The sequence below is a fragment of the Procambarus clarkii genome, chromosome 52 (assembly GCF_040958095.1).
Source record: "Procambarus clarkii isolate CNS0578487 chromosome 52, FALCON_Pclarkii_2.0, whole genome shotgun sequence".
In the NCBI taxonomy this organism is placed as follows: Eukaryota; Metazoa; Arthropoda; class Malacostraca; order Decapoda; family Cambaridae; genus Procambarus; species Procambarus clarkii.
The window spans coordinates 26,858,977-26,870,565 of record NC_091201.1 but is presented as its reverse complement, the minus strand read 5'-3'; the positions used below and the strand labels follow the sequence as shown (position 1 = coordinate 26,870,565).

At 46.2% G+C, this 11,589-nt stretch overlaps 2 protein-coding genes across 5 annotated transcripts in view; both read right to left on the bottom strand.

Moving 5' to 3' along the window:
• Positions 1–11,589, bottom strand: part of LOC123763554 (inter-alpha-trypsin inhibitor heavy chain H4) — a 247,292-nt gene that overhangs the window by 219,429 nt on the left and 16,274 nt on the right. The window lies entirely within an intron of this gene.
• LOC138352200 (calponin homology domain-containing protein DDB_G0272472-like) lies at positions 3,605–11,553 on the bottom strand. Its single transcript, XM_069304476.1, has 2 exons — positions 10,434–11,553; positions 3,605–3,654 (listed from the first exon to the last, which is right to left on the bottom strand). Exons 1-2 carry the CDS (start codon positions 11,551–11,553, stop codon positions 3,605–3,607), a joined length of 1,170 nt encoding a protein of 389 aa, XP_069160577.1.

The window sequence follows — 11,589 nt, the reverse complement described above, 5'->3', positions numbered from 1 at the left end:
GATATATACATAAAGATATATATACATATGATATATACATAAATATGATATATACATAAAGATGTCTCATATACATGAACATGTATAAGAGACATCAGTCAGTGTTTACAACTAAAGAATGACACAAATAGAATGAGAGATAAATATATTCTCTGAAAAAAAACAAAATATTGCTTAGTATTCATCTTCTGACAAAATTTAATTTAAGTGATGTCAGATTATCAGTACGTCTTAACTGAGGAGAAGTCAGCGCTGCATCAGTGGCATGCTTCTAGTGATGTCAGTCTGCGTCAGTACAAGTCCCCTGTGATGTCAGTCTGCGTCAGTACAAGTCCCCGGTGATGTCAGTCTGCGTCAGTACAAGTCCCCGGTGATGTCAGTCTGCGTCAGTACAAGTCCCCTGTGATGTCAGTCTGCGTCACTACAAGTCCCCTGTGATGTCAGTCTGCGTCAGTACAAGTCCCCTGTGATGTCAGTCTGCGTCAGTACAAGTCCCCTGTAATGTCAGTCTGCGTCAGTACAAGTCCCCTGTGATGTCAGTCTGCGTCAGTACAAGTCCCCGGTGATGTCAGTCTGCGTCAGTACAAGTCCCCGGTGATGTCAGTCTGCGTCAGTACAAGTCCCCTGTAATGTCAGTCTGCGTCAGTACAAGTCCCCTGTGATGTCAGTCTGCGTCAGTACAAGTCCCCTGTGATGTCAGTCTGCGTCAGTACAAGTCCCCGGTAATGTCAGTCTGCGTCAGTACAAGTCCCCTGTAATGTCAGTCTGCGTCAGTACAAGTCCCCTGTAATGTCAGTCTGCGTCAGTACAAGTCCCCTGTGATGTCAGTCTGCGTCAGTACAAGTCCCCTGTAATGTCAGTCTGCGTCAGTACAAGTCCCCTGTGATGTCAGTCTGCGTCAGTACAAGTCCCCTGTGATGTCAGTCTGCGTCAGTACAAGTCCCCGGTGATGTCAAGCCCATGTACTACCTTCCCTACGGCGTGTAGTACACACTACAAATAATGTGGACTTGCGCGCACGTACATCTTTATTAATTAAGAAATAATAAAGCTGTAAGCCAATGAACTTCTCGATTACCTCAGAAACGCTTCCATACCACAACAACCGAATCTTAGACGTAATAAAGAATTGTATGCCTCGGGGTCTCGTAGGGGTCTCGTAGCCTGGTGGATAGCGCGCAGTACTCGTAATTCTGTGGCGCGGGTTCGATTCCCGCACGAGGCAGAAACAAATGGGCAAAGTTTCTTTCACCCTGAATGCCCCTGTTACCTAGCAGTAAATAGGTACCTGGGTGTTAGTCAGTTGTCACGGGCTGCTTCCTGGGGGTGGAGGCCTGGTCGAGGACCGGGCCGCGGGGACACTAAAGCCCCGAAATCATCTCAAGATAACCTCAAGATAATCATCTCAAGATGCCTAACCTACCCTGCACCTAATATAAAGACTTAAAGACCCAAGCTATTGTAAGTATAAGAAATTATAGGACTAAAGGACTCTTAGAGCTTTTATAATAAACACGTTTTATATTAGATCTAGGAAAGGTACTGGATTCTCTGTGTTATGTTTAGAATAGGTAAGGTAAGACCTACGATATGTTTGGTTAGACTGTGACCTTGGAAGAGTTTGACAGAATTGAGCAATGCTCCCAAATAGTACAAAATGTGGACTGTTTACACAGGTAGAACTGTCCATATTTGATATATCTGCCTCTGTTACATACACTATCAGCTTGGAGATAGCACAGAGAATGATTGGGTGATGTCAGTCCATGGATAAATTGGTTAAGTTTAGATTTAGATTTAAATTGGATAAGTTTAGATTTAAATTGGATAAGTTTAGATTTAGGAAAGACTTGGGCACACTAAATACTGGTTCGGTAACAGGGTTGTTGATTTGTGGAACCAATTACTTCGTAAAGTGGTGGAGGTGGGGTCCCTCGATTGTTTCAAGCGTGGGTTGGACATGTATATGAGTGGGATTGGGTGGTTATAAATAGGAGCTGCCTCGTATGGGCCAATAGGCCTTCTGCAGTTACCTTTGTTCTTATGTTCTCTACACACGTTACAATGAAGCGAGTCATGATTCATAATAACGCTCATAGTTACAATGCTGAGAGCCTGATAATGATGGCACTAACATAGAGAATAATAATGATCATGAAATAATGAAAACTATAATTGTGCAGTTCAAAAATGATTACAACATTAATCCCAGCTGCCATGCACCACCAACTGCCACTAAAAGTACCCATTAATCCCCCTTCCCACAACAGCCTCCTGGAACATTAGAGCACTTAGACATAATACATACAACACGTAAATGACAAAAAATCCTAGCGCCCACAAACCTCTCACGAGGAAATTCTAAATATAACGAACGTGAATCACGAGTAACTTGAAAAATATATTACCAAGGCAGGCGCAAATTCTGCCCCATAAGACCTAACTTTTTCCCTCAGGAAAGCAATACACCCCCACGTCCCTTCTCCCACGTCCGTCCTTCCCACGTCGTCCTTTCCCGCCAAAAGTCTGGCAGACTCATCTTGCCTCCAGCCGCATAAGACTGAATTAACCGTAATTGCAATAACGTCCTCGTTATGAACCGAAGAGAATCAACTAATTCATCTTCATGAGATGCCTTTACGAGGGAGGGAAAAGCAAGAACAATGGGGCTTATTATTTAAGAGAAAGTTTACTAAAATATAAATATTAGGCTTCAGCTTATTTAATTTTTCGTTTTTGTATATTAGGATTTATAAAAAAAATATGGAAAAACAATTTCATGTTTTTTTTTTTGAGAAATGAATAGACTCTACAATCACACCGAATTATCAAAAAATATCAACATAATTATATCCAGCCCAGCCAAGTCCAGCCAGTCTCCGTGGTGTAGTGGTAAGACACTCGCCTGGCGTTCCGCGAGCGCTATGTCATGGGTTCGTATCCTGGCCGGGGAGGATTTACTGGGCGCAATTCCTTAACTGTAGCCTCTGTTTAACGCAACAGTAAAATGTGTACTTGGATGAAAAAACGATTCTTCGCGGCAGGGGATCGTATTCCAGGGACCATAGGATTAAGGACTTGCCCGAAACGCTACGCGTACTAGTGGCTCTACAAGAATGTAACAACTCTTGTATATATCTCAAAAAAAAAAAAAAAAAAAATATGACTGCGTAGCGGGTAGTTTCCTAATTATCAAAATAATTTCCACCATATTGTAGTAATAAAAATATTACTACTACTACTACTAATAATAATAATAAATAATTAGTTTTGTCGGTAGCAGGAAGCTTATAAATAAATATATATAATATTCTACATATCTTGCCAAATTTCCTATATATTAATTTAGAAAAAAATATATATTTACATAACTTTTACACAATTCCCACCACTCATTAGCTAGGTTATATTACTCATGATGACTTAACTGTGATGACCTTACCTTATGATGACCTTAACTGTGATGATAACTATATTACTCTGATGACCTTAAACCAGCCAGTAGAACACCTAAACATTATTAACCTAACGAAGCCGAAACTTGAATCATGAATGCCTAGATCCCCAGATGCAAGTCAGTCATACGTACAAATACATTATTGAATTAGTTTAAGGCTTCAGTGCGTAAAGCCCGGCTCCCTCGCTCATCATGACCTGAAAACACGAGTTTCTCTCATTACGTGTGTAAGCTACGCAAATTGGTCCGTTGCCTGGCCCCTGTTACTCATGGGGATAAGAGTCATATTTCAGGTCGAAGTTGATCTCTGGGAATCACCGGTATTGAACCTGCTATCCTTTATCTTGAGTTATCTTGAGTTAGGTGTCACCTCACGGCTTAATCTAAGGCATCGATCCCAGCCTTGTGATACACAGGTCCGCTTTATATATTGCTTATTGTTGACCAGACCACACACTAGAAAGTGAAGGGACGACGACGACGTTTCGGTCCGTCCTGGACCATTCTCAAGTCGATTGTGAACCTGGACCATTCTCAACATCGACTTGAGAATGGGTCCAAGACGGACCGAAACGTCGTCGTCGTCGTCCCTTCACTTTCTAGTGTGTGGTCTGGTCAACATATTTCAGCCACGTTATTGTGACTCCTCGTCTGCATATTCCTTATTCTCGACTATGTTACATCAACGACAGCATTAACTGGTTTATCGAGTTAATTGTATCATTAGGCTATGGATCACAAGCACAGGTGCTGACCAAACGATCTGTACAGGTTGTTATCACATATAATGAACCTGACAATGACAACTATCACCAAAGCACAGGAAGAGGCCAGCCTGATAACTCCAATAAGCAGGAAATGTTGAAACAAAAATTGATTAATTAAAATAACAATGATGTCGCCTCTCGGCCTTCCTCCGGTCGCTCCTCACCTCTCATACGAGTCTTAATCCCACTCTTAACCCTGGAAACACAAACCATACCTGTCTCTATTTTCCGCTTGTTACAACTTGTAATAAAGTTGTTACATCTTGGCTTAACGTGTTTATGACGTATTAGAACGTTGTTACAACTTGCTATATTGGTTATTATAACCGGTTAGGTGTTAAAACTTGTTCGAACGTTGTACCAACGTCGTAGTTTCGGTGTGTGTTTGACGGGAACTCTTTACTTCCTCCTCCTTTGGTCCAAATGTTCATTTTTTCATCCCATATGGAGCTCTTAGCCCAGACCCCGCCTAAGAGCAGCCCCAATCTTGGCTAACGTACTCCCCTCTTCAACTTAGATTTCCTATTTCCACACTTTGCTCTAATACCTCTCCATCCTCTTTAGTAAAATAAAGAGGTGTCGATCACCAGTAGCGAGACACCTGGCAGCGACGCCTCTCTCTCTCTCCTCAGTACGAGAAGCGTAACATTGCATAACTTTTTTGTCGAACTTTCTTTTTTGTAGGGTTCTCGTGTGTCGTGGGATACGGCGCTCAGTAACTTTCTCGACGCCTCTCGCTCACTGTAAGTCTGTCATCCTTCAGTATTATGTGTTAGACGGACTCCATATTACATTTAATCTTCAGTGTTATATGGGATTTTTTTTTTCTACCACTGGGGGTGGACGGTAGAGCGACGGTCTCGCTTCATGCAGGTCGGTGTGTTCAATCCCCGACCGTCCTAGTGGTTGGGCACCATTCCTTTCCTCCCGTCCCATCCCAAATCCTTATCCTTTCCGAGTGCTATATAGTCGTAATGGCTTAGCGCTTTCTCGTGATTGTTTCCCTTTCCCCTCTATATGATTTCATGTGCTCACCTATATGTAACCTACAGGGTCGAGTACTAGCTCTTGGACCTAGTTTGCTTGCTGGGGTTGAGCTTCGGCTCTTTGGTCCCGCCTCTCAACTGTCAATCAACTGGTGTACAGGTTCCTGAGCCTACTGGGCTCTGTCATATCTACACTTGAAACTGTGTATGGAATCAGCCTCCACCACATCACTGCCTAATGCATTACATTTGTCAACTACTCTGACACTAAAAAAATCATTCTAGTATCTCTATGGCTTATTTGGGCACTCAATTTCCACCTGTGTCCCCTAATGCGAGTGCCCCTTGTGGTAAATAATATCCTTATCTACCATATCAATTCCTTTGACAATCTTGTATATGGTGATCATGTCCCCCACTAACTATTGTGTGTGTGTATGTATACATATAATCACAACAATAACCCAAGTCTTCATAACACTATAGTGTTTCCTCCTGATCCGAGGCGTCTCCCCCCCCATGGAGATTGCCAGACATGTATACCCAAGCCCGTCTGTTTGTGTATGCATACTCGCCCTACATAGCTCAGCACGGGTATACATATTATGCATGCCTGCAGCTGCCAATGGTTCTCAGACTGAGGGTCGACACTTGCACATCTCTCCCTTAACTCCATTACCCCATTGTGGTGACCATTCACACACCACAGGGGACCATTCACACACCACAGGTGACCATTCACACACACCACAGGTGACCATTCACACACCACAGGGGACCATTCACACACACCACAGGTGACCATTCACACACCACAGGTGACCATTCACACCCCACAGATGACCATTCACACACCACAGATGCCCATTCACACACCACAGATGACCATTCACACACCACAGGTGACCATTCACACACCACAGATGACCATTCACACACCACAGGTGACCATTCACACACCACAGATGACCATTCACACCCCACAGATGACCATTCACACACCACAGATGACCATTCACACCCCACAGATGACCATTCACACACCACAGGTGACCATTCACACACCACAGATGCCCATTCACACACCACAGATGGCCATTCACACACCACAGATGCCCATTACCCCCCCCCCCCCACTCTCCTCTAAACCTCTGCCTTCAAACCCTTCAATCATTCTTGTCACCCCTCCATCTCCCCCCCCCCCCCGCTACAAAACCCGAGACACAGGTAGTGTAAACGACGCGATCACTGCCATTACCCGTCTAATTGCCTTGATGCGCTCTGCTGACAACTGTCCGAGAAGAGTGGCGCTACTGGTGGGGCTGGGCTGCTGGGGATAAAATAATGTGCAGGTTCCCGGACGCAGGTTCGAATCCTCGTCACGGCCCTCGTGGATTTGTCCAAAATAATGAGTGTGTGGAGGGCATCAATATGGCTCTGACTAGAGCTACAGGGAGAGGAACAGAGCTAGAGGGAAGGTAGGGGGGGGGGGGGGAGGAGGTATTAACGGGTACATATATCCCTTTCCCGTCTGTCTGTGGGTAGGCCAGAGGTCTTGACCTCTCCGTAGGGTGCAGTCGCACCTCCACAGAAGATCTCCAGTATCAGCTAATGATTCTGGTAATGGCTCCAAAGGGCCACCACTTACGGGCTATTCATGCCCGTGCCACCTTTTGGGTGGCTTAATCAATCAATCTGTGGGTAGGCGACTGTAAGTTACTCCGTAGAGGCCTGAAGACGAGGGAGACGGTCAGAAACGCCTTGCTCAGCGACATACTTTTCCAGTCCATTATTCAACCCGTTCACTTGCTTACAGCAATATTGGCTTATTTAATAAGTGCATATGTGACATACTAATTGATTGTGAATATTTTAGTTTACCTTGAAAAGCTTCATAGAAAACACCGACCTCACCTAACCTTCTTAGTATGTTAAGATAAGCATCTTATTGCTTCTTAATTCCAATTATTACTTAACCTATACCGTTGATAGGTTAAGTAATAATTGTAAATAAGGAGCAATAAGATGCTTATCTTAACATACTAAGAAGGTTAGGTGAGGTCGGTGTTTTCTATGAAGCTTTTCAAGGTAAACTAAAATATTCACAATCAATTAGTATGTCACATATGCACTTATTAAACAAGCCAATATTGACTATAAGCAAGTGCGAGAACGGGTTGCAACATTATACAGCTTCCGTTGCGAGGTCGAGGGAACAGGAAACAAGGGCAGACGACCTGCAGATGTTACCTAAACGGATACAAATCACGTCGTACGTTAGACGGTTCGCCAACGGGTTTTAAAACCGACCTCAGCTAACCCAAACCCACCTAACTCACTGCGGGCGATGAGTCACAATAACGTGGCTAAAGTATGTTGAAATCATACACAATCGACTTGAGAATGGTCCAGGACGGACCGAAACGTCGTCGTCCCTTCACTTTCTAGTGTGTGGTCTGGTCAACTCACCTAACTCAACCAAGCCTAACAGTCTAATTTAAGCTAATACATCCTGACCTAACGTTATATATATATATATATATATATATATATATTATATATATATATATATATATATGTCGTACCTAGTAGCCAGAACGCACTTCTCAGCCTACTATGCAAGGCCCGATTTGCCTAATAAGCCAAGTTTTCATGAATTAATTGTTTTTCGACTACCTAACCTATCTAACCTAACCTAACCTAACTTTTTCGGCTACCTTACCTAACATAACCTCTAAAGATAGGTTAGGTTAGGTTAGGTAAGGTTGGTTAGGTTCGGTCATATATCTACGTTAATTTTAACTCCAATAAAAAAAATTGACCTCATGCATAATGAAATGGGTAGCTTTATCATTTCATAAGAAAAAAATTTGAGAAAATATATTAATTCAGGAAAACTTAGCTTATTAGGCAAATCGGGCCTTGCATAGTAGGCTGAAAAGTGCGTTCTGGCTACTAGGTACGACATATATATATATATATATATATATATATATATATATATATATATATATATATATATATATATATATATATATATATATATATATATATGAGTTTTCAGTTTTATATATATATATATATACACGGTTCTGACAATCAGGAAACTAGCTTCGTCGAATCATCTGGCGTACAATTTGCAACGTATCCTATTGAATAAGACATCGCATTTTCCCGGCAAAATCCCCACCGAACAAAATATGATGCCAATGTAAATCCTAATGGCTCACAAACATTCCCGTTTTCTATGCATGGGTCGTTTGGTTCAACCTGTTTTCAGGGAGGAAGTCTTCTCACGGGAATGGATTGAGAACGACTACATAATTAGTGCTATTAATTACTCTTTATCTATAGTTAGGCTAAGGTTACTTTAGATTAAGGTTTGGCTAGGTTAGGTTACATTAGGTTACGTTAATATGGTGTATTATTAACAATGTGAAATATGGAATTCGAAAACTATTTGAGTATACCCAAGAATACCTTTTTACTAAAAAAAAAAAAATTCTTCAATGAACTCGTTTTCAGCATATTTGTATATTTTAAAACAACGATTTATAATACAATAAAGTTATAACTTGAGAATAATCTCTGCTGGGGACAAAGGTACACCTGTCCGTTTACATGTAGACTATTACTGGGACCGTAATATGCTTTCAGACCACAAATATCTATAATAACTAACCAGGTGATTTGAGGGGGGGGGAGGGTTGTGGTAATGGACTTGCCCTGAAGACGGGCTCTTTAGAAAGATTCGAGAGTTGCAGAACACCATTTTCTGTCCGTCGTGACAACTCAAGAAGACCGGAAGCTGCGATGTGACCCAGCTTACATGAATGTGGAAAAATACTCTACCTCGAGATAACTCAAGATAACTCAAGATAATCTGCAAACACCGCGTCGTTCCTCTCTAATAGAACACACTAGGAAATATTACCCCCTATATACAAGGTGATATGAGGTGATATAAAATGTATATCACCTTATACTATACTCATACTCGCCTACACTAATAATAACTTCAAGGGGGGTGATCGTCTCTAATGATAAGGACTAGGCTAACCGGGGATATTGAATGTACTAAGAAATATATAGACCTATTGCTAAGAGGATTCTTCAACTCATAGGGAGTTAATTCTTTTCGTTTCTTTAGCGGTTGAACCTCAAAATTTGTTTGCGCGAATATGTGTTTTTGTTTTGCAATTGGTCACTCACTCACTAAAGCCTTGAAAGGTTTGCGTTACAGCCCTTTGGCCGAACGCTGTTCCTACAGCCTTTGGCCGAACGCTGCTCCTCCATCCCTTTGGCCGAACGCTGCTCCTCCATCCCTTTGGCCGAACGCTGCTCCTCCATCCCTTTGGCCGAACGCTGCTCCTCCATCCATTTGGCCGAACGCTGCTCCTCCATCCCTTTGGCGGAACGCTGCTCCTCCAGCCCTTTGGCCGAACGCTGCTCCTCCATCCCTTCGGCCGAACGCTGCTCCTCCAGCCCTTTGGCCGAACGCTACTCCTCCAGCCCTTTGGCGGAACGCTGCTCCTCCAGCCCTTCGGCCGAACGCTGCTCCTCCATCCCTTTGGCCGAACGCTGCTCCTCCATCCCTTTGGCGGAACGCTGCTCCTCCAGCCCTTTGGCCGAACGCTGCTCCTCCATCCCTTCGGCCGAACGCTGCTTCTCCAGCCCTTTGGCCGAACGCTACTCCTCCAGCCCTTTGGCCGAACGCTACTCCTCCAGCCCTTTCGCCGAACGCTGCTCCTCCAGCCCTTTGGCCGAACGCTACTCCTCCAGCCCTTTGGCCGAACGCTGCTCCTACAGCCTTTGGCCGAACGCTGCTCCTCCATCCCTTTGGCCGAACGCTGCTCCTCCATCCCTTTGGCGGAACGCTGCTCCTCCAGCCCTTTGGCCGAACGCTGCTCCTCCATCCCTTCGGCCGAACGCTGCTCCTCCATCCCTTTGGCCGAACGCTGCTCCTCCAGCCCTTTGGCGGAACGCTGCTCCTCCAGCCCTTTGGCCGAACGCTGCTCCTCCATCCCTTTGGCGGAACGCTGCTCCTCCAGCCCTTTGGCCGAACGCTGCTCCTCCATCCCTTCGGCCGAACGCTGCTCCTCCATCCCTTTGGCCGAACGCTGCTCCTCCATCCCTTTGGCCGAACGCTGCTCCTCCATCCCTTCGGCCGAACGCTGCTCCTCCATCCCTTTGGCCGAACGCTGCTCCTCCATCCGGCCGAACGCTGTCCCTCCAGCCCTTTGGCCGAACGCTGCTCCTCCATCCCTTTGGCCGAACGCTGCTCCTCCATCCCTTCGGCCGAACGCTGTCCCTCCAGCCCTTTGGCCGAACGCTGCTCCTCCATCCCTTTGGCCGAACGCTGCTCCTCCATCCCTTCGGCCGAACGCTGTCCCTCCAGCCCTTTGGCCGAACGCTGCTCCTCCATCCCTTTGGCCGAACGCTGCTCCTCCATCCCTTCGGCCGAACGCTGTCCCTCCAGCCCTTTGGCCGAACGCTGCTCCTCCATCCCTTTGGCCGAACGCTGCTCCTCCATCCCTTCGGCCGAACGCTGTCCCTCCAGCCCTTTGGCCGAACGCTGCTCCTCCATCCCTTTGGCCGAACGCTGCTCCTCCATCCCTTCGGCCGAACGCTGTCCCTCCAGCCCTTTGGCCGAACGCTGCTCCTCCATCCCTTTGGCCGAACGCTGCTCCTCCATCCCTTCGGCCGAACGCTGCTCCTCCAGCCCTTTGGCCGAACGCTGCTCCTCCATCCCTTTGGCCGAACGCTGCTCCTCCATCCCTTTGGCCGAACGCTGCTCCTCCAGCCCTTTGTCCGAACGCTGCTCCTCCAGCCCTTTGTCCGAACGCTGCTCCTCCAGCCCTTTGGCCGAACGCTGCTCCTCCAGCCCTTTGGCCGAACGCTGCTCCTCCATCCCTTTGGCCGAACGCTGCTCCTCCATCCCTTTGGCCGAACGCTGCTCCTCCAGCCCTTTGTCCGAACGCTGCTCCTCCAGCCCTTTGTCCGAACGCTGCTCCTCCAGCCCTTTGGCCGAACGCTGCTCCTCCAGCCCTTTGTCCGAACGCTGCTCCTCCAGCCCTTTGTCCGAACGCTGCTCCTCCAGCCCTTTGTCCGAACGCTGCTCCTCCAGCCCTTTGGCCGAACGCTGCTCCTCCAGCCCTTTGTCCGAACGCTGCTCCTCCAGCCCTTTGGCCGAACGCTGCTCCTCCATCCCTTTGTCCGAACGCTGCTCCTCCAGCCCTTTGTCCGAACGCTGCTCCTCCAGCCCTTTGTCCGAACGCTGCTCCTCCAGCCCTTTGGCCGAACGCTGCTCCTCCAGCCCTTTGGCCGAACGCTGTCCCTCCATCCCTTTGGCCGAACGCTGTCCCTCCAGCCCTTTGGC

What these genes read in the sequence shown, in the direction of transcription:
- LOC138352200 (XM_069304476.1), bottom strand. Translation starts at nt 11,553, where the DNA reads ATGGAGGGACAGCGTTCGGCCAAAGGGCTGGAGGAGCAGCGTTCGGCC. An exon ending in CAAAGGGCTGGAGGGACAGC is followed by an intron (nt 3,655 to 10,433) that starts GTTCGGCCGGAT and finishes TCGTGTTTTCAG; the next exon opens with GTCATGATGAGCGAGGGAGC.